At 40.3% G+C, this 19,123-nt stretch overlaps 1 protein-coding gene across 1 annotated transcript in view; it reads right to left on the bottom strand.

Annotated features, from left to right (window-relative positions):
• slc24a3 (solute carrier family 24 member 3) overlaps nucleotides 1-19,123 on the bottom strand; it is a 406,434-nt gene that overhangs the window by 94,797 nt on the left and 292,514 nt on the right. Inside the window, exons 5-6 of the mRNA XM_039737947.1 lie at nucleotides 13,343-13,427; nucleotides 8,544-8,647 (exon numbers count right to left, since the gene is read on the bottom strand). Coding sequence (XP_039593881.1) covers nucleotides 8,544-8,647; nucleotides 13,343-13,427 — 189 coding nt within the window. The remainder of the gene's footprint in view (nucleotides 1-8,543; nucleotides 8,648-13,342; nucleotides 13,428-19,123) is intronic.

Genomic DNA, 19,123 nt, shown 5'->3' with positions numbered 1-19,123 from the left:
AGAGAATGATCGTTCACACTGCACTTGTAACACAGGCAGCGTTAGCAGGAGTTTGTCGGCAAACCCAATGCTCTTGTAAGGAATCAGTCAAGAGGTTCAACCGGAGTAGCACCTTGTAGCAGCCAGGAACAATAAAATGCGTAATACATAATCTAAACTAATTATTAGTACTGAAGAATTTAAATACTAGATAGGAGAAAAAATAAATTGCTATAATGTGTAAGCTAACCCAAATGTAGCGGTATCGAAACAGAAATCGGCAAAAGGCGGTTTTGATCAAATTTTTCACTGCAACGTTGTGTACTGACAACTAAAACAACTTGATGATGTAATACGGTATATTATATAAATCGCAGTACTGGACAGATAATGTTTAGTCGTTTAGAAAATTCATTTTAATATCAAACAGTAACCAGTACATAAAATTTATTTCATGAAACGGCCGGTCCATGACCAGACCAGAGTCCGCGGCCCACTGGGCATTGCCCAAATGGCCAGTCCGCCCCCGTGGCCACTGCCAGGGGGCGCCTGGAGAACTCCTGAGCCCTTGTTTGCAGCACTCCCGCCACACCCGGAAGTAGGCCAACGAGCACCCAGAACACTTCCGGGTGGCGTATAAAAGCAGCCAGCGGCCACCACTCTGAGGCCAGGGTTGGGAGGAAGCGGACAAAGCTTGAGGTGGAAGAAAGTGAGAGAAAGTAGAGAGAAAGAGAGAAAAGAACTGCGAACTGTGAACTTTGGTGCTCTGGGGAGCAAAGAAAAGCACTTCCCCAGTCCTGAAGAAAAATGTGTTGTGTGCTGCACTTGTGTCTCTGCCTGTCTGTGTCGGGTTAGGGTGGGCTGTACGTGCCCCGGTGGTCCACACTGTTTGGTTTCATTTCAGTTCACCTTAATAGGAACAAAGACTACTATTACCTGAATTCCAACACCTTCCTTAGCGCAGTCTGTGTTATTAACACCAAGTTGTTCATTAAAAACACAGATGTGCTCACATGGAATAGCAAAATGTCCCAGCTAAAAGAACGTTTTTCCTTAAGAAACCAATCTCTTGCCCTAATTCCCAGCTTCATCAATGTCTGTGCCTTGAAATGGAAATGGAGTAGTGTGCATGCAGCCCAAGTCAAACTGCCATGAACGCTTTTCTTTAAACAAACCTGTCTGTGTTTCTGAGCAATGACTGCTATGCAGTACGTTCAGTACTAAGTTACGCTGGTTCAAAACATCTACCATGAAATGAAAGAAAATATTTAGGCCAGCAGTGATATTTAGGCCAGAATGAGTAACGAGCAAACCAAATTGTCAGAAACCTTTAGACGACCCTAAACATCTCTGCTCTATACACCTTGTGATGGGAGACTCTTGGCACTCATATAAAGTAGATGAATCAAAAAGATGGCAACCTTACAGACAGATAAAGCAACCAGGGAGGGACCAATAAGACAGAATATAAAGTACTCACAAAAAAGCAAAATAAAACTCTAGATTCACCTACACAGGGGTAGTACCTGCTCTACTCCAAAACTTTAACTGCCTATAAAGAGCTTTGAAACTACTGCTCTGTTACTGATTCGGTTTCTTAAAACTAGCAACACATATCAACCTCCTCTATGTTGGGAACCATAATAATAATAATAATAATAATGCATTTTATTTAATAGGCGCCTTTCTGAGCACTGAAGGTCACCTTAAAATGAAATTAGACAACATTAGTAAAATAAAAACAAAGAGAATGATAAATTAAAAAGCAATAATTAGCAAACAAACAAAGATAACAGGCAGTAACAGTGCAAAATTCACAATTGGTATGCCAGTTTGAAAAGATAAGTTTTGAGGACAGTTTTAAAATGTGTTATTGAATCGAACTGACGAATACGAGAGGGAAGAGAATTCCAGAGTTGAGGAGCACAATGAGAGACGCTTGAGCTCCCATAGCACTGAGTCTGATGTGCGGTACAGAAAGTCGAGCTGCAGATGAGGATCTGAATGAGCGAGAGGGGTGTCAGTCTGGAGGAGATCAGTGAGGTTGTGGAGAGCTTTAAATGTTCAGAGCGGGATTTAGTATTGTATTCTGTAGTGAACAGGGAGCCAGTGACGTTGAGAGAGAATAGGTGTAGTATGTTCAGTGGATTTAGAACAGCAGGTTATTATCCTGGCAGCAGAATTTTGAATAAGTTGTAAGCGATGGATACGTTTTTGTGGGATGCCAGATAGAATACAATACAATACAATACAATTTTATTTTTGTATAGCCCAAGAAGTGCCGCAATGAGCTTTAACAGGCCCTGCCTCTTGACAGCCCCCCCCAGCCTTGACTCTCTGAGAAGACAAGGAAAAACTCCCAAAAAAAAACCCTTGTGGGGTAAAAATGGAAGAAACCTTGGGAAAGGCAGTTCAAAAAGAGACCCCTTTCCAGATAGGTTGGGCGTGCAGTGGGCATCAAAAAGAAGGGGGTCAATACAATACAATACACAAAAAAGAACAAATCCTCAATACAGTATAAAAATAAAAATTTTAAAAGTACGGAGCAGAATTTAACAGTAGATGATATCCCATAATATGATTTGGATTTGTTTAGAGTCCTGGAGACCTCAGCCATCAAGTTGCCTCACCCACTTGGCCATTCAACAGCTGAAACAGTGCTGGGTCAGCCAATCCAATGAAAGGACCCCTCTACCACATGATTCCTGCGATCCTCCATCAGGGATGACTTTACCACAGGCAGGCAAACAACTTGGCAGGTGGGCTGTGGCACCGAGTGCCACATTTGAATACAGAGAAGAGAAACAGAATAGGTGAGGGTTAGCAACAAATTATAACAATCATGTTACTTCTGTTTTAGTGCTAATGACTAACAACAGAGATGCAGTCTGTACAGTAAATCAGTACCTTGGGTTTGCTCTCTTTCTGAATTGGTGGTCAGTTATCCAAGTCAAGTCAAATTAAATTTTTACATACAAAATTATACAGACAGTATGATATGCAGTGAAACCCCAAAACGGTGTATTTAAGAGAGAGGGAGGTTAGGAGCACACGTTGCCATACCCACTGCATGACAAACCAAGTCAGGATCCCAGATTAGGACCCAAGCGCAGCCATGTGATGGGTGACACCTCAACACCACACTAGTTCAGATGGAATGGAACCAATGTGAGGTTTTTTATGGTGGCTGGAGTGCCAGTTCTGTCACCAACACCCAGGTTTTTCCCTGGAAGGCCTACATGCAGGGCTGGATGCAGATTAACATCATACCCAGGACGGAGCAATTGCAGGTTAAGGGCCTTGCTCAAGGGCCCAATGGAGTACAGTGGCGTAGCTAGGGGGGGAAAGGGGGGACATCTGTCCATGGGCGCAGCATCCAGGGGGCGCCAAATTGATGTTACGAAATTTTAGAATGAAATGTTTTCCATTCTTAACTGCACTAAAAAGTAAATAAAAAACATTTGCATACTCAGTCCATCACTCCATCAGTATGAGAATATCTTTTTCCTATGTTTTTTGTCTCTTTCTGATTTCAAAGCACGTATTAGTTCTATATACCCAAAAGACAATAATTTATCCCCTCCACTACTCTAACATGCTTGACTCCCACCCAGAAACATTTTTGACGTTATTAAACAGGTCGCGTGACTGCCATGAGGCATTAGTGTATCATTGCCTAAGTTGTTGCAAATACATATTTTCGAACTGTCTTAATTATTTTATTTCGTTTTATCTTTATAAATTTAGCGAAAACTTGAAAATATACACATAAAAGTGCTTTAAAATTAAAATATTTAAAAATATAAAACTTTTTAAATTAAAAAATATGAATTTTTTTTTCTTAAAATACTATTATTTTAAATACATTTTTAAAAATTGTTCTTTCCCTTCCACATTGCATTTTGGCAAATAGGAGAGGGCGCGACATCTTTAGTTTCCCCAGGTGCTGAAAACCCTAGCAATGCCTCTGATGCAGTAGAGTCATTTTTGGCAAATCCAGGATCTGAACCAGTAACCTTCCGATTGTCAGTGCAGATCCCTAGCCTCAGAGCCACCACTCCTCGCCCCCGTATTTAAGAGGACAATAACAATAATCCACACCTCCCGTTGTGTCATCTGCCCTCTAGCCTCATGGGAGAAACATTACATGATTCTGCCCAGGGTGGCATGGCTCTATGATTTCTATTATTGTCCTTCCAGGAAACAAATCACCCAGATTCTAAAGGAAACGAGAAATGTTTCAAACTAGAAGTAAATGGTCTGGACCTCTACTAAGTTACACTGGAATTTTAAACGTGGCACTGTGACAGTTTCTCTGTTGTCCACACGCACAGGTTGAATGTGTTGGTTAAACATGGCATGCCTGACTTTATTGGACAGTGAAAATCAAAACATCTGCCAATCAATAAAAGTAGGGCTGGTGATTTCTGAATGACATCTACTGTAAATGAAGAAGGCAGTCGTGTGGAATAGTGATGGAGTCTGAGGCGCTGTGCATCGAAATAAGCTTCATTTGTAATGTGCGTATATATAATCAGAGTCTCAGTCTGAGTGTGGTGCTCATAGCGAGGGAAATAGGCTGGCAATGAAGTCAATGCTACGTTTCAGCAAACTGACTTCTTCAGGTTAGCACTGGCCACATTTTCAAATGGAGTTACAAGGCTGTTGTTTATATGAGCCAATAATAATTATTGATTAAGTGGGTCTGATAAGGGATTGCTATTATTATTATTATTACTATTACTATTTCTCCATTTAAAACTAAGCAAGACCAAACTTGCGACGATCACGTAGCAGAGCATTTTCAGCAATGAACTGAGGAGATGGCTGAGCTGGCCTCCCCTTTTCTTTTGCTCAGTCCTGCATTGTCTTCATCGAAACTGTCATTTCCGTTTATTCCTTTACTTTAAGGCTCAGAAATATGTTTTTTTTTTTAGAAAATTCTTGGTTTTCTCAAATTTTATTCCACCGATTTCTATTTTTACGTGGCCTCTTAATTTAACATGTTATTTTTTTAGCAGCTCCTTCTTTAATGGAAATTCCCCAAAACATTTGTTGAAAACTTTGAAGAACTTATGGAGTATATGAGTGTGTATTTTTTGTTCTTTAATACAGTTACATATAATTGAGTTATAATTTTAAAATTGTAAAACATTTCATAACATATATTTTGGAAAGTACAAGTATATATTTAAATATACAGTATATTTTATAGTTTGCAAAGGAGCATACATTTGTCGAAAACCTTTTTGAGTGTACTCTATAATGTGTGAGTATCCCATCCAGGTTGGAATTGTTGATGTCTTGGACCCTCGATTAGCTTGAGTAACTGAAAAATTGACTAATAATATAATACAAGATTTTGAATATATTCTATAAGAAATCAAAAGTAAGTATAAAAGCAAAACAAATTCTGAAAAATGAAAATCTTAAAGAGTACCTGAATTGCCGGGGACTCACAACACGAAGATCTGCACTGAGATAAACTGCTAGTGATCAGCTGGGAACCTGTGAGCTAAAAGAGCAACACACTTAGCTGACACTAAAAGGAGACTCTGCGGTGGGTTGGCACCCTGCCCTGGATTGGTTCCTGCCTTGTGCCCTGTGTTAGCTGGGATTGGCTCCAGCAGACCCCCGTGACCCGGTATTCGGATTCAGCGGGTTAGAAAATGGATGGATGGATGGCTGGATAAAAGGAGACTGCTTCTAGTCCTGCTGTTGTGGGGCCACGGCTGACCATCAGCAGTTACTTGTTTAAACTGCGAGTCCACGGCAACTCACTTGATGACAAGGATGGGACTCAAAGGCCATGTCAGAGCAAAGACAGAGAGACACCTGGTAATCTTGGAGCTTCTAATCTGGAATCTGGATGCGTAACACAAACCAGGTTGTATTTTTATCTTGCCAACATTTGTACTCCACTTGCTTATATGTCTGTATCTGTATTGCATGAATAGATGTGCAACTTTTCCTCTTGGGTCTTCTGGCACTTTATCTAGTTGCCTAGGGTTACAGAATGAAAATGAAAGGGGCAAGTACGGAAATTCAACAGCAGTCAACCTTGGCAGTGTGGTACGAGTATTGGATTTGGGGCATTCTGTTGTAATATATAAGAGTATAAAGTGGAGCAGACTTCCCATAGGTCCCTACCATGACAAAGTAGCACTGATAGATAGATAGATAGATAGATAGATAGATAGATAGATAGATAGATAGATAGATAGATAGATAGATAGATAGATAGATAGATAGATAGATAGATAGATAGATAGATAGATAGATAGATAGATAGATAGATAGATAGATAAGAAAATTTGTGTTTTCACATAAGCTCAATAAATATTATTATTTTGTGGCCAGTTGACAAACTGTCCCTCTCAAATAATACACTCCAGAAAAACTTCTGACTTTTCTAAAGATAATAAGAGCAGTCTCAATTACAGGCATCAATGAGGCAACCTTAATTCTTTGATTTTTATGAGGCCATTTTTTAAGGTTCATGCCCAACCAGTGCCCATCCAGTTACCATTAGGCACCAAAGCATAAATCAATCCCACATGGTAGCCCACTTCATCATAGAGGACACTGCCACTACTAAACTGTCATACACACCTAAATTGTGCCATCAAATCACTTGGCAGGGCAAACAGCACACACAGACTGGGCATACCACCCTCCGATGGCCACTGTACTGCCATAATGACATGTGCTGGATGCCTTCTACTGCCAGTGTGGCTGTTTCTGTCTGCTATAGTACTTTATTTTTCACTCCTTTCTGGTGCACTTACCACTGGCATCCATGTCTTCATAATTGATTTAGTTAAGGCATAATGTATTAATCATTAGGAAGCACAGTTCCAAAGATCTGGCCTAAGTACCCAGCCCATTCAATGGCATTGGGGAGTTTATTAACCACATGGATTTTCTGCAGCTATCCTGGTCTTCTGTCACACCTCAGTGACCCAAATGTCAAGATGATTGGTGACTCTGTTTATCCCAGCATATGTGAGTAGTCGTGAATGGTAAGGTGTTCCCTTTTAGATAGATAGATAGATAGATAGATAGATAGATAGATAGATAGATAGATAGATAGACAGACAGACAGACAGACAGACAGACAGACAGACAGACAGACAGACAGATAGATAGATAGATAGATAGATAGATAGATAGATAGATAGATAGATAGATAGATAGAGTACTTTATTTGTCCCCAAGTGGAAATTAAAATTTATAGAAGCTCAAAAAAATACAGAATAACAACAAACAAACATAATCTTCTGGTTGGATAACAGAGTGCTGCTGTTGTCAATACCAGGCTTGTGGGTGGCAGTAAGATGAGGTCAGACCTGCTCGGATTGTCCCACAGGTTTATATTTGAAGTCATTAATATGATTCCTTGCTTGAAGTCATTAGCATTCCGTATGATTTATCATTAAGATATATTGTAGGTACAGAAGGAAACATTTCTGTTGCTGAGTCAGTCAGAATAATGTAACACACTTTCCTGTGCAGTACAGTGGATGAGTTCAGTCTGTATTTCAATGTCTGGATCACTCATTTAGTTTTAGTTGTATTGCACTCCCTTATTCACCATAGCACATTCACACCAAATCTCCAGTCCACCTCATGCATTAAAACAGCATTTGCAATAAGGGGTGTAAGTCGGTTCTTTGCAGTACCCAAAATATCACATCACCTGATCTTGCCGTGAATCGCTATGAGATGTTCCAATTTAAAGAACTTATATGAAAGCAATAGGACATTTCTCATCATATGAACTCAGGCCAGGTTTAAGGACTTTCCATCTTACTTTTATTCTCACTCTAGATCTTCACCTCTTCCATCCCCAGATGAGCTTGTAACTTTTCTCCTTGCTCCAGATATTCAGACTTTTACCCTTTTCGTTTTTCCGATGAGCAGTGGGTTGCAATGGGGCACTTTAGGAGGTGCTGATCTCAGTTCTGCCAGGTGAATATGTGAATGTTTAAAATATCCCACGTTACACTGCTCTGTCTCTTATAGTCTCAGATGGTACAGACGTAGGCAGCCATCAGATCTTTTATGTTCACCGTGTGACATTTCTCAAGTTCACAGCTTGTCTGAGAGGCAGTTGAGATGACCATTGTGTAGGTCTGCGTTGGCAGCAGCATCTCTTCAATTTAGTTTAAAAAATTAATTTAAAAATGTATTGTAGCAAGCAAGAGGCCAAAAATCTTAACATTAATAATTAACATCATTATTTAATTACAGTAAAACCATTAATAATTCTGAATTAAGAAGAGACTTCTTTAAACGCTGCCGCATGGCACGCTGCTCAGAAGTAGACATGCTCTTATGCATTAAAAAGCTGCCAATGTTTTGCATGATGTTGTCATGGACTTAAGAACCGAGGTATTAGTTTTTCAAAGTGACAATTCATTTCACACATAGCTGAGCCAGGCATCTGCAGTACATCAATATATTCATTATTAATAATGATTTCCTCTTTTTAAATTAAACTATCTATAAAATACAAACCAAAAAAGCACATTAAAATGGATCAGGGTAAAAGTACATGTTACCTGCCCTGCAAACAGCCCACAGACTCCAATTATACAGAGAACATTGAACACTGCAGACCCGACAATGGTGCCAACGCCTACATCTCCCTTGGTGATAAACACTCCTGAAAATGAAAAAGAGCACAGGAAACATAATACGTCACTGACAAACAGATTGTTTCAAAGCAACACAACACATAATGCTCAGCTAGACAATCTTTTTTTTTCTTTTTATAAAGAGGTAGTGATGAATTTTTCCGTTAAAATGTCTTTTCATTATTTTTTCTTTCATTTTGTACTTTAATCCATTTGGAAGAATCAACAAATTACAAAGTACATGAGAATGCAATATAAAAGCAACATAAAATAAGTAGGTGCTAAATAAAATATGTAAAATTAAGAAATACAGGGAAGCGGTGCCGGTGCTAGGTTACTTTGCGCCCTAATCCAAGCTTATTAGTACGCCAGCCAACTGCTGGGAAGCTACCCCGTGTGTCTGGGTCCCCCCATTTATGATCTGTGCCCTAATGCGACTGCCTAATTCACCTTAATGGTGGTGCTGGCCCTGCAGAGAAGCATGTGGCTAGATCAAGAACACACGGTTTGTGGCATTGAGCATGTTAAGTAACACTTTATGCTGTCATTTTGATTTGATATACTTTATTAATCTCTCATACTAAAAATTGCATGGCCCTTGGGGGTCTGTGCACAGAGGCAGCCATTGTACACCATTTCTGGGGGAATTTTCAGGTTAATGGCCTTTCTGGCAGTAACGGGATTTGAACCTTTCAGATACCAGCACAAATCCTTAGCTTCAGAGTCACTTCTATCTTGTCACAATGTGATGGATGGCCGGCATTTCAGTCTGGCCGGGACATCCCTGAACAGAAAGAAGGAGGAAGAGCAGGTTTTTTAGGACACTGCCTCCCCTAGCATGTTAGATGGCAGCTCCCCTGGACGGAAATGGTTCTCTGGATTCCATCAGGGCATCCTGACATGGACATGGAGTCCGTTTCTTCAGCCCTGTTGGGTGCCGCCAGGGGGAGCTCACAAAGAACCCGGGGACTGCTACTGTTACTACGACCTGGAAGTACTTTGGAGGCATGAGGACGGAAGCCCGCAGTACTTCCGGGCTATTTCAGAACTGAGGATGTGGCATTGACCCGGAAGAAGAGAAGGAGCACTTCCGGGTCATGGACTATTTAAAAGACTGGTGAAGACCCAGCAAGGAGAGCTGGAGTTGGGAGGGTGGGTGACTAAGCTGCTGGGAGTGGAGGATTGATTATTGCATTGATTATTGTTGTTATTTTTATTATTGGAGAATTGTGGCGAGTGTGGTGGTTTGTGTACTTTATTGAAGAAAAACATTAAAATTCTTCTTGGTGCTTTTTACAAGTGTGTCTTGGACATCTGTCCGGTGGGTTTCATGGGGCAACAGCGACCCCTAGCGTCCACAACATATACTGCAGTTTCTAGTCATCATCATCAGCATCATCATCATCATTCTAACCTTAAGTCATTTCCTCAATGACACGTGTTGAGGTTCGGTTGCACAATATATTTCCATCGCTCTGCTCATGACCTGTATTTCTCTTGCTTCTTACTAACATTCCCTCTTCTTTGTTTTTTTTCATAACGCACATCAATCAGTGAGACCACTTAAGCCAGGGAGATACTGTATGTGTAAAGGCAACATCACTTATGCACATTAAACGTTTTGCACTACCCTGTAATGTAACGGGTGGAGCCGAATAAGAATACGGTATTTAAATAAGCACAAATGGTGGATTTTTACGAATATTTATTTCGTAAAAATTTTTTGCCGTTTATTTGTATTCGGAAAAAATAACACAAAATGAAATAGGCACTGTCTGTGTCACCCCTGTCGACATGGGCGTGTAGTGAAGCTCCGCTTTTGCTTTTAGGAAAACGTACTTCGCGAGGCCACTTTATATTTTTCCCCATTGGACATGCAATATGTGACGTAAATTTTGAGCGGCAGCATAATCAGTTGATTCACCTACACGCTGGTCCCACAGTCACCATTTGTGTCACAATTTTGGAAATAGAGTGGAAATTTATATGTATACTTGCATCTATTATAGTATTATTAGCATACAGTGGTGTGAAAAACTATTTGCCCCCTTCCTGATTTCTTATTCTTTTGCATGTTTGTCACACAATGTTTCTGATCATCAAACACATTTAACCATTAGTCAAATATAACACAAGTAAACACAAAATGCAGTTTTTAAATGATGGTTTTTATCATTTAGGGAGAAAAAAAATCCAAACCTACATGGCCCTGTGTGAAAAAGTAATTGCCCCTTGTTCAAAAATCACCTAACTGTGGTGTATCACACCTGAGTTCAATTTCCGTAGCCACCCCCAGGCCTGATTACTGCCACACCTGTTTCAATCAAGAAATCACTTCAATAGGAGCTGCCTGACACAGAGAAGTAGACCAAAAGCACCTCAAAAGTTAGACATCATGCCAAGATCCAAAGAAATTCAGGAACAAATGAGAACAGAAGTAATTGAGATCTATCAGTCTGGTAAAGGTTATAAAGCCATTTCTAAAGCTTTGGGACTCCAGCGAACCACAGTGAGAGCCATTATCCACAAATGGCAAAAACATGGAACAGTGGTGAACCTTCCCAGGAGTGGCCGGCCGACCAAAATTACCCCAAGAGCGCAGAGACGACTCATCCGAGAGGTCACAAAAGAGCCCAGGACAACGTCTAAAGAACTGCAGGCCTCACTTGCCTCAATTAAGGTCAGTGTTCACGACTCCACCATAAGAAAGAGACTGGGCAAAAACGGCCTGCATGGCAGATTTCCAAGACGCAAACCACTGTTAAGCAAAAGAGCATTAGGGCTCGTCTCAATTTTGCTAAGAAACATCTCAATGATTGCCAAGACTTTTGGGAAAATACCTTGTGGATTGATGAGACAAAAGTTGAACTTTTTGGAAGGCAAATGTCCTGTTACATCTGGCGTAAAAGGAACACAGCATTTCAGAAAAGAACATCATACCAACAGTAAAATATGGTGGTGGTAGTGTGATGGTCTGGGGTTGTTTTGCTGCTTCAGGACCAGGTAGGCTTGCTGTGATAGATGGAACCATGAATTCTACTGTCTACCAAAAAATCCTGAAGGAGAATGTCCGGCCATCTGTTCGTCAACTCAAGCTGAAGCGATCTTGGGTGCTGCAACAGGACAATGACCCAAAACACACCAGCAAATCCACCTCTGAATGGCTGAAGAAAAACAAAATGAAGACTTTGGAGTGGCCTAGTCAAAGTCCTGACCTGAATCCAATTGAGATGCTATGGCATGACCTTAAAAAGGCGGTTCATGCTAGAAAACCCTCAAATAAAGCTGAATTACAACAATTCTGCAAAGATGAGTGGGCCACAATTCCTCCAGAGCGCTGTAAAAGACTCATTGCAAGTTCTCGCAAACGCTTGATTGCAGTTATTGCTGCTAAGGGTGGCCCAACCAGTTATTAGGTTCAGGGGGCAATTACTTTTTCACACATGGCCATGTAGGTTTGGATTTTTTTTCTCCCTAAATAATAAAAACCATCATTTAAAAACTGCATTTTGTGTTTACTTGTGTTTATATTTGACTAATGGTTAAATGTGTTTGATGATCAGAAACATTTTGTGTGACAAACATGCAAAAGAATAAGAAATAAGGAAGGGGGCAAATAGTTTTTCACACCACTGTATATGGTTATACATGCTTGTTGCTGGGTATAACTCAATAAAGTGTATTTAGATAAAAAAAGTCTTCATAATTATGGTATTTTATTCAATGACACTGTAATAGCCTAATATAAGGCGTCCAAAATTGGAAAAAAAAGTAAACTCAAGGGTGGCGTCACTGTAGCCCTACAGCAGGGGTGTCAAACTCCGGGCCTGGAGGGCCGCAGTGTCTGCAGGTTTTCATTCTAACCCTTTTCCTAATCATTGACTAGGATTCACTGCTAATTAACTTTTTCTCCATCACTTTAATAGCCTAATAAAACTCCAACCAATTTCATTCCAACCAACTGCTTAATGAGGTGGCAATTCCTGTCTTTAATTCCATGGCTTATTGCTGCTCTTATGGTGCAACAGCAGACATTTCTGGAATTGCTGATTTTCTCTTTTTTAAGAGCACTGGTAAAATGTTTTGTGGACCTGAGCAGAGCAACATTCCTGAGACCCTTATATTTCTTTATTTTCAGATTTTGCATGATGTACACCAGTTATTTTGGCTCATTTTGAATCTCATTATTGTTTAGCTGCTAATGAAGGAAAAAGAAACAATGACAGGATCTGAGTCTTCAAGAGCAAGTCAATTAAAATTAATTCAAAAGAAGTTAAGTAGCAGCAAAAACAGGTCACTAATTAAGAAAAGGATCAGGATGAAAACGTGCAGCCACGGTGGTCCTCCAGGACTGGACTTGGCGACCCCCTGCTCTAAAGGTTACTTTAGAAATAACCATGGTCAATGTGGAAGTGGATATCTTTCACAAGAATGTAAATACTTTAATTTATTAACCTACACTTACAATTGAATGTCAGGACAATACAAGGGTTAAAACAGGTCGCATCCAGACCTGTCACTTTTTTTGTATTACAGAATATGCAAAAGCTCATTCAAAAAACATAACATATTTCACAAACAAAATGAGATCAATTGGGTCATCATGCTCATTTGGTTATGCTACCTTCCTTTCTTCTAAAAATGAATTTGCAGGTTAGGAATAACATTATATAGAAAAGTCCTACACATTTCCCATGCTGAAGTTTGACTTGAAGCCATCTTACCGATAACTGAGGTAAACAGCTCCGGAGCTGAACTTCCTGCTGCCATGAAAGTAGCTCCAGCTACATCTTGACTGAGATGCAACCGCTAAAGGAAAGAAAAAAAAAAAGAGAGGAGATTTTAAAATCTGTCACACCACAGTAGGAGAAACTGTTTTAACTGTATGTTTAGAATATTGCATGGAAAAACAAATATAAATCATGCTTTTTGTCCAGAGGTCAAGATTACAACTGTTATGTATTAACGTGTGTTTATGTGTTTTTGAGATTTTTCTTTTCGTGTTTTTAAATGTTCTGATTTTACTTGTCCCTTGTGGGTGGAGCCGCTGGAGGTGGAGCCACTCTGACATCACCACTCCTGACCCCTCCCTCTAGCTATTTAAGCCAGCTGAGAAGGCTCATGAGTAGGATATCATTGTGCTTGTGTGGAGTGTTTGTAAGTATTGCTATTCTTTTTGTGTATTCACTGGTTTCTGAATATTTTCTGCTCTTGAATTTTGCTATCAGATTGTATTTTATAGACTTAGGCAACTCTGTTTTTGTTCTTTTGAACATTTTACAAAAATCTAATGTTTGCCCCTTTTGTGCACAAGCTGGGAGTTTATAGTCCTCCTCCTCCTCCTTGTGGGGCTTTTTGCCATATTTTGGAACACTTCTTTACATTTTCAACTATTGCATTTTCCCCTCTTTGGACGTAGCCCAGATCGAGGGTTGCAGGTAGCTGTTCTGGAGTGAATCTCTTCTTGCCTGGCTAGAGAATACCTGTGGTATAGCATGTCCACAGCTCTCCGCAAAGGCCCGTTTTAAATAAATAATCACCGCGCTCGCGGCGTAGCGAGGGGGCGTGGTGGATGTGACGGCAGCAGTTCTCAGGGCGATTTGCGATGTGGGCGTTTCCCACCTAAGTGCACAGGTGAGAGACTGCCCACATCCGTGATTGTCCCTGGGGCTGCTAATTTGTCGCAGCTGCTATGCCCTCTCGACGTATACAGAAGCGTGAATCGGCTAGGGGTAGAAAAAGAAAGAGAAAAAAAAATAGAACAAAAAAGGAAAAAGAAAAGGGAGAGTAGAAAAAAGGTAGAACAAGGAAAGAGAAAGACGGAGGTGGCTGGAGAAAGTGGGACGCGAGAGAGAGAGAGAGAGAGACGGTGCGGGTGAGTGAGCGAGCGAGTGAATGCTCGCAGGCAGCTGTACGGAAGCCTGGGTGTTAGGCTGACACCCGGGAGTTGTAGTAGTGGTCGCTCCTGCTGAGTGATCGAGTAGCGGGAGTGACCAGTGAAGGGGGACTGGCTGCGTAAGGCCGGGAAGGCAACGGGAGTCGGGAGGCTTTGGTGGTGGATTCCCCACCGTGTGCGTCCTGGCCGTTGGGTGAAAGCCAAGCCTCGCGCCTGGGATGAGTGCGCGACCGAAGACAGGATTGGGATTCCTCCAGACCTCTGTTGATGAAGGAATGAAGGACAGCTGCAGAGAGAGCGTCTCGCCTGCTGCAGGGCCCAAACGGGAGAAGCAGGTGGGACGCTAGTGTAAAAGAAGCACTGGACTTGTTATTGTTTTAAAGGACTGCTTCCAGCAACATTTTAACTTCGTTTTTAAAGGATTGTGTTTTTTCTATTTTAAACTCCACGTTTTCATTTGCTTTTATTGGATTACTAGCAAAATACCCGCGCTTCGCAGCGGAGAAGTAGTGTGTTAAAGAAGTTATGAAAAAGAAAACATTTTAAAAATAACATAACATGATTGTCAATGTAATTGTTTTGTGACTGTTATGAGTGTTGCTGTCATCAAGGATTTGATTATCATTATTTCTTTCAATCAGGTTCGTATTTGGAGGACATGTTGTGTTAAAGTTACATTCCGTGTTTGTCAACCATTGTAAAGATAACAGGTTTTATTCATCAAAGTGTTCACTACCCAAATCGGTACTCGTGAATCTAAGATGTTTAACAGGCATTCGCGGTATTAAGTTGTGGATTTCACTGCGAATATTTAGTGGCAGCCTGTCTGTGAACTTAATTTAAACTTAAGCTTTACACCTTGCTTTCCTATTGATATGTCTACAAAGGCTTGTTCAGATTCTGAGGGTTGTTCCTTTCTTACTGCATCAATAAACAGCTCGTCTTCCTCTTTATCTGAGACATCACACACTGCATGCACGGGTTTACCTTTCCCAGTCCTGCAAACTTTAGCGAAGTGGTTCAATTTACCACATTTTTTACACTGTCTTCCTTTAGATGGACATTGACTTTTTCCACCGTCTGCTTTGTTTCCACAGTAGGTGAACTTATGAATATGCGTGTATGCGTCACTCGCTTCATATTCTTTTGCTGCCTTCTCAATTGTGTAATGCGTTTTTTGTTCAGCGCTCTTTGCAGCTCTTGCTTGTTCTCTGCGTACTGCGTTCACAGTCAGTTCACGTGAGCCTCTCGGAGTACATGCATCGAAGGTTCTCAGCTGTGCTTGTACTATCTCGTGCGATCTTGTAATGTCCACAGCTTTATTTAATGTTAGCTCAGACCCAGTACTTAAAAGTTTCTCTCGCACTCGCTGAGTTTGTGACAAACACTATTCTATCCCTGACCATCTCATCTTCGTTTGCATAAGCACAGTCCTTCACCAGCAATTTTAACTCTGTTACAAAGTGATCAAAAGTCTCGTTTATTCCCTGCGTCTTCTCAATAAAATAATAGAAGATAAAAGTGAGAACAGCTATTATAATATAGATTACCTGTTCCCCAATTTCCTTATCTGCATTGAAATCAAAAGCGAGAGCTGTGAATGTTAAGTTTTATAGATGATCAACTGGGCAGATTAAAGTCTTCAAGGGATCACACTGACTGGAACTAATTTTCTTCACGCCTGCTGTGATACCATTTTAGAAGACTAATTACAACAATTGTTATTTATTAATTCTTGTAAAGGACAGGAAGACTCCCTTGTGGCACGGTCACCCTTACATGTGGTCATTACTGTAGTCTCTATCTGGTGTTGCTCCTAATGAATTTTTCCCCAGATGGTGGTCAGTTAATGTACCCATTATCACATTTGTTTCCATCATTCACCTTCCTTTGCATCATTCATCCTTGTTTTCCTGCAGGAAGATGTCCTTGAAACATGATGTGCGACACTCTCAAGTGTTTTGAAAAATGCTGCATACCAGATAGCAGATTATGGACTGGATTAAAGGAAACACTTCTCTGTCTGACAAGCCTTGGAGACTTCTTCAGTGTCGGAGGTCCTCCCTAAAGTTCAGATCCTCATAAAATATTTATCTAGACAGACTGATATACAGATGGATATTAATGAATTAATATACTGTAAGACAGATAGATACATAGATAGATAGATGGATATGAAAGGCACTATATCATAGATAGATAGATAGATAGATAGAAAGGCACTGTATCATAGATAGTGTGACAGATAGGGGGCGCTGTTGTCCCCTTGAACCCTCAGACAATACGTCAGACACCAGATAAAAGTCCAAATATTTAATTTATTTGTACTATACAGTGCAGAAAGCACCCTCCACTCCACTATACTCATAAACAATAATCAATACTCTAATAACAATACTCAATTACACAATCCTCCACTCCCAGACGCGTTGTCCCTCTGCCACCCGACGGCTCATCCGTCTGGGAGTCCTTTATAGTCCATGACCCAGAAGTGCTTCTGAGCCCTCAGTCCACGTGATTATCCAGCACTTTCAGGTCAGGTAAAAACTCCTCTTCTTCATCCCGGGTAATAGGGCAAATAACAGTCCCTGGGCCTCCCTGCAGCGACTCCTGGTGGCCCCAACGTTATCCAGCAGGGCTGTACAGAAAAAACTCCATAGTCCATGAGGCCCTGCTGGAATTTGGGGCATCTCCATGTCACAGGGAGGGTTCCCTCTGGCGGCCTGGGGGTACTGGCCGGGATGAATGACCGGCCATAGTCCACAACAGATAGATAGATATGAAAGGCACTATATCATAGATAGATAGATAGATAGATAGATATGAAAGGCACTATATCATAGATAGATAGATAGATAGATAGATAGATAGATAGATAGATAGATAGATAGATATGAAAGGCACTATATCATAGATAGATAGATATGAAGGGCACTATATCATAGATAGATGGATAGATATGAAAGGCACTATATCATAGATAGATAGGAAAGGTACTATAAGATAGATAGATTCATAGATAGATAGATATGAAAGGCACTATATCATACATAGATAGATAGATATGAAAGGCACTATATAATAGATAGATAGATAGATAGATAGATAGATAGATAGATAGATACATAGATAGATAGATAGATAGATATGAAAGGCACTATATCATAGATAGATAGATAGATATGAAAGGCACTATATAACAGATAAATAGATAGATAAATAGATAGATATGAAAGGCACTATATAATAGATAGATAGATAGATATGAAAGGCACTATATAACAGATAAATAGATAGATATGAAAGGCACTATATAATAGATAGATAGATATGAAAGGCACTATATAAAAGATAGATAGATAGATAGATAGATATGAAAGGCACTATATAACAGATAGATAGATAGATATGAAAGGCACTATATAATAGATAGAGAGATAGATAGATATGAAAGGTACTATATGGTAGATAGATAGATAGATAGATAGATATGAAAGGCAATATATCATAGATAGATGGAGAGATAGAAGTCCTTCCATGCAGTAATAGAATGTTACATAAATGAAAGAGACACTTAGAACACTTTACACTTTCCCACACGTTGCCGCTATAAGTCTCCAAAATGTGCTATCCCAGTAAAATTAAGATTTCTTTCAGCTCATCCAATCTAAACCCTCTTGACTGTCCTGTTCGCATCTTCATAGAACACTTGGGCTGATGAAGTCTTCAAGGTGTCCACCTCCAAACTGGAAAAGGCTTCAATGTTTAAGTGAGGCAATCTCCTGTCTGGCTGTGGAAAGACTACGTTTGTATTCTCCACCACAAAGCTTGTGCTCAGTCTCGTTCTCCCTTCTCCTCCCTTTCCGCACTCCTTTTCAACTGCAATATTGGTGTCCATGGTTAACCACGGCAATCTCCTGGAAATTACTGCAACAGACCCTACTCCACAAAGGTCCCCCTTATGGCTGTCTGCTCAATGTGCCTGTTTCTTCCCTCCACTTTACTTGGGCAGTGACAGGTTTTACATTGAGGACCACACAGAGAGACAAAAGACAAACCATAAAAGACATTATGTGGCAGTGCTGGATTGACACTTTATAGGATTCCATCCTGAGAAGGGCAGAGTGGTGTCCAGTCTGTTCCCTGTTCCCATCTTCATAAAGGCCAATAAGAAGGAAGGCTGAATGTTGAATCAAATTTGATGTCTGTAAAATTATGTGTAACTGCTCTCTATTTTATCCCAATCTCATCATTAATATTTTTACATGGGGGACCCAGTTTTTTGATTCTCTATTGTTCTACTCAATATGTCCTCTTTTAGTAACTTTATGGCATCACCTGCATTAGTTCATTGTATATGTCACTGCATTGACCCAAAAGATGGCTGTCAGATGTGAGAGAACATTGTAGAGGTAACAACAGTTAATTATTCTGGTTTGCAGTGCACATTAAAATATAAAAACGTTTGTTTTAGTAATGTCATAAAGATACTGCTGAAATGGCAAAGTAAACAAGCAGAATGTTTCTCAAGAAACTGGCTGATGTAATGTTCTTTCATACACCTAGTAAGTCGTGCTGCTTGGCACATATACAGTTTTCATAACAGAAT

Source organism: Polypterus senegalus, chromosome 16 (genome assembly GCF_016835505.1).
Source record: "Polypterus senegalus isolate Bchr_013 chromosome 16, ASM1683550v1, whole genome shotgun sequence".
NCBI lineage: Eukaryota > Metazoa > Chordata > Cladistia > Polypteriformes > Polypteridae > Polypterus > Polypterus senegalus.
The sequence above is the reverse complement of the archived record's forward strand: the minus strand, read 5'-3'. Positions and strand labels throughout refer to the sequence as shown.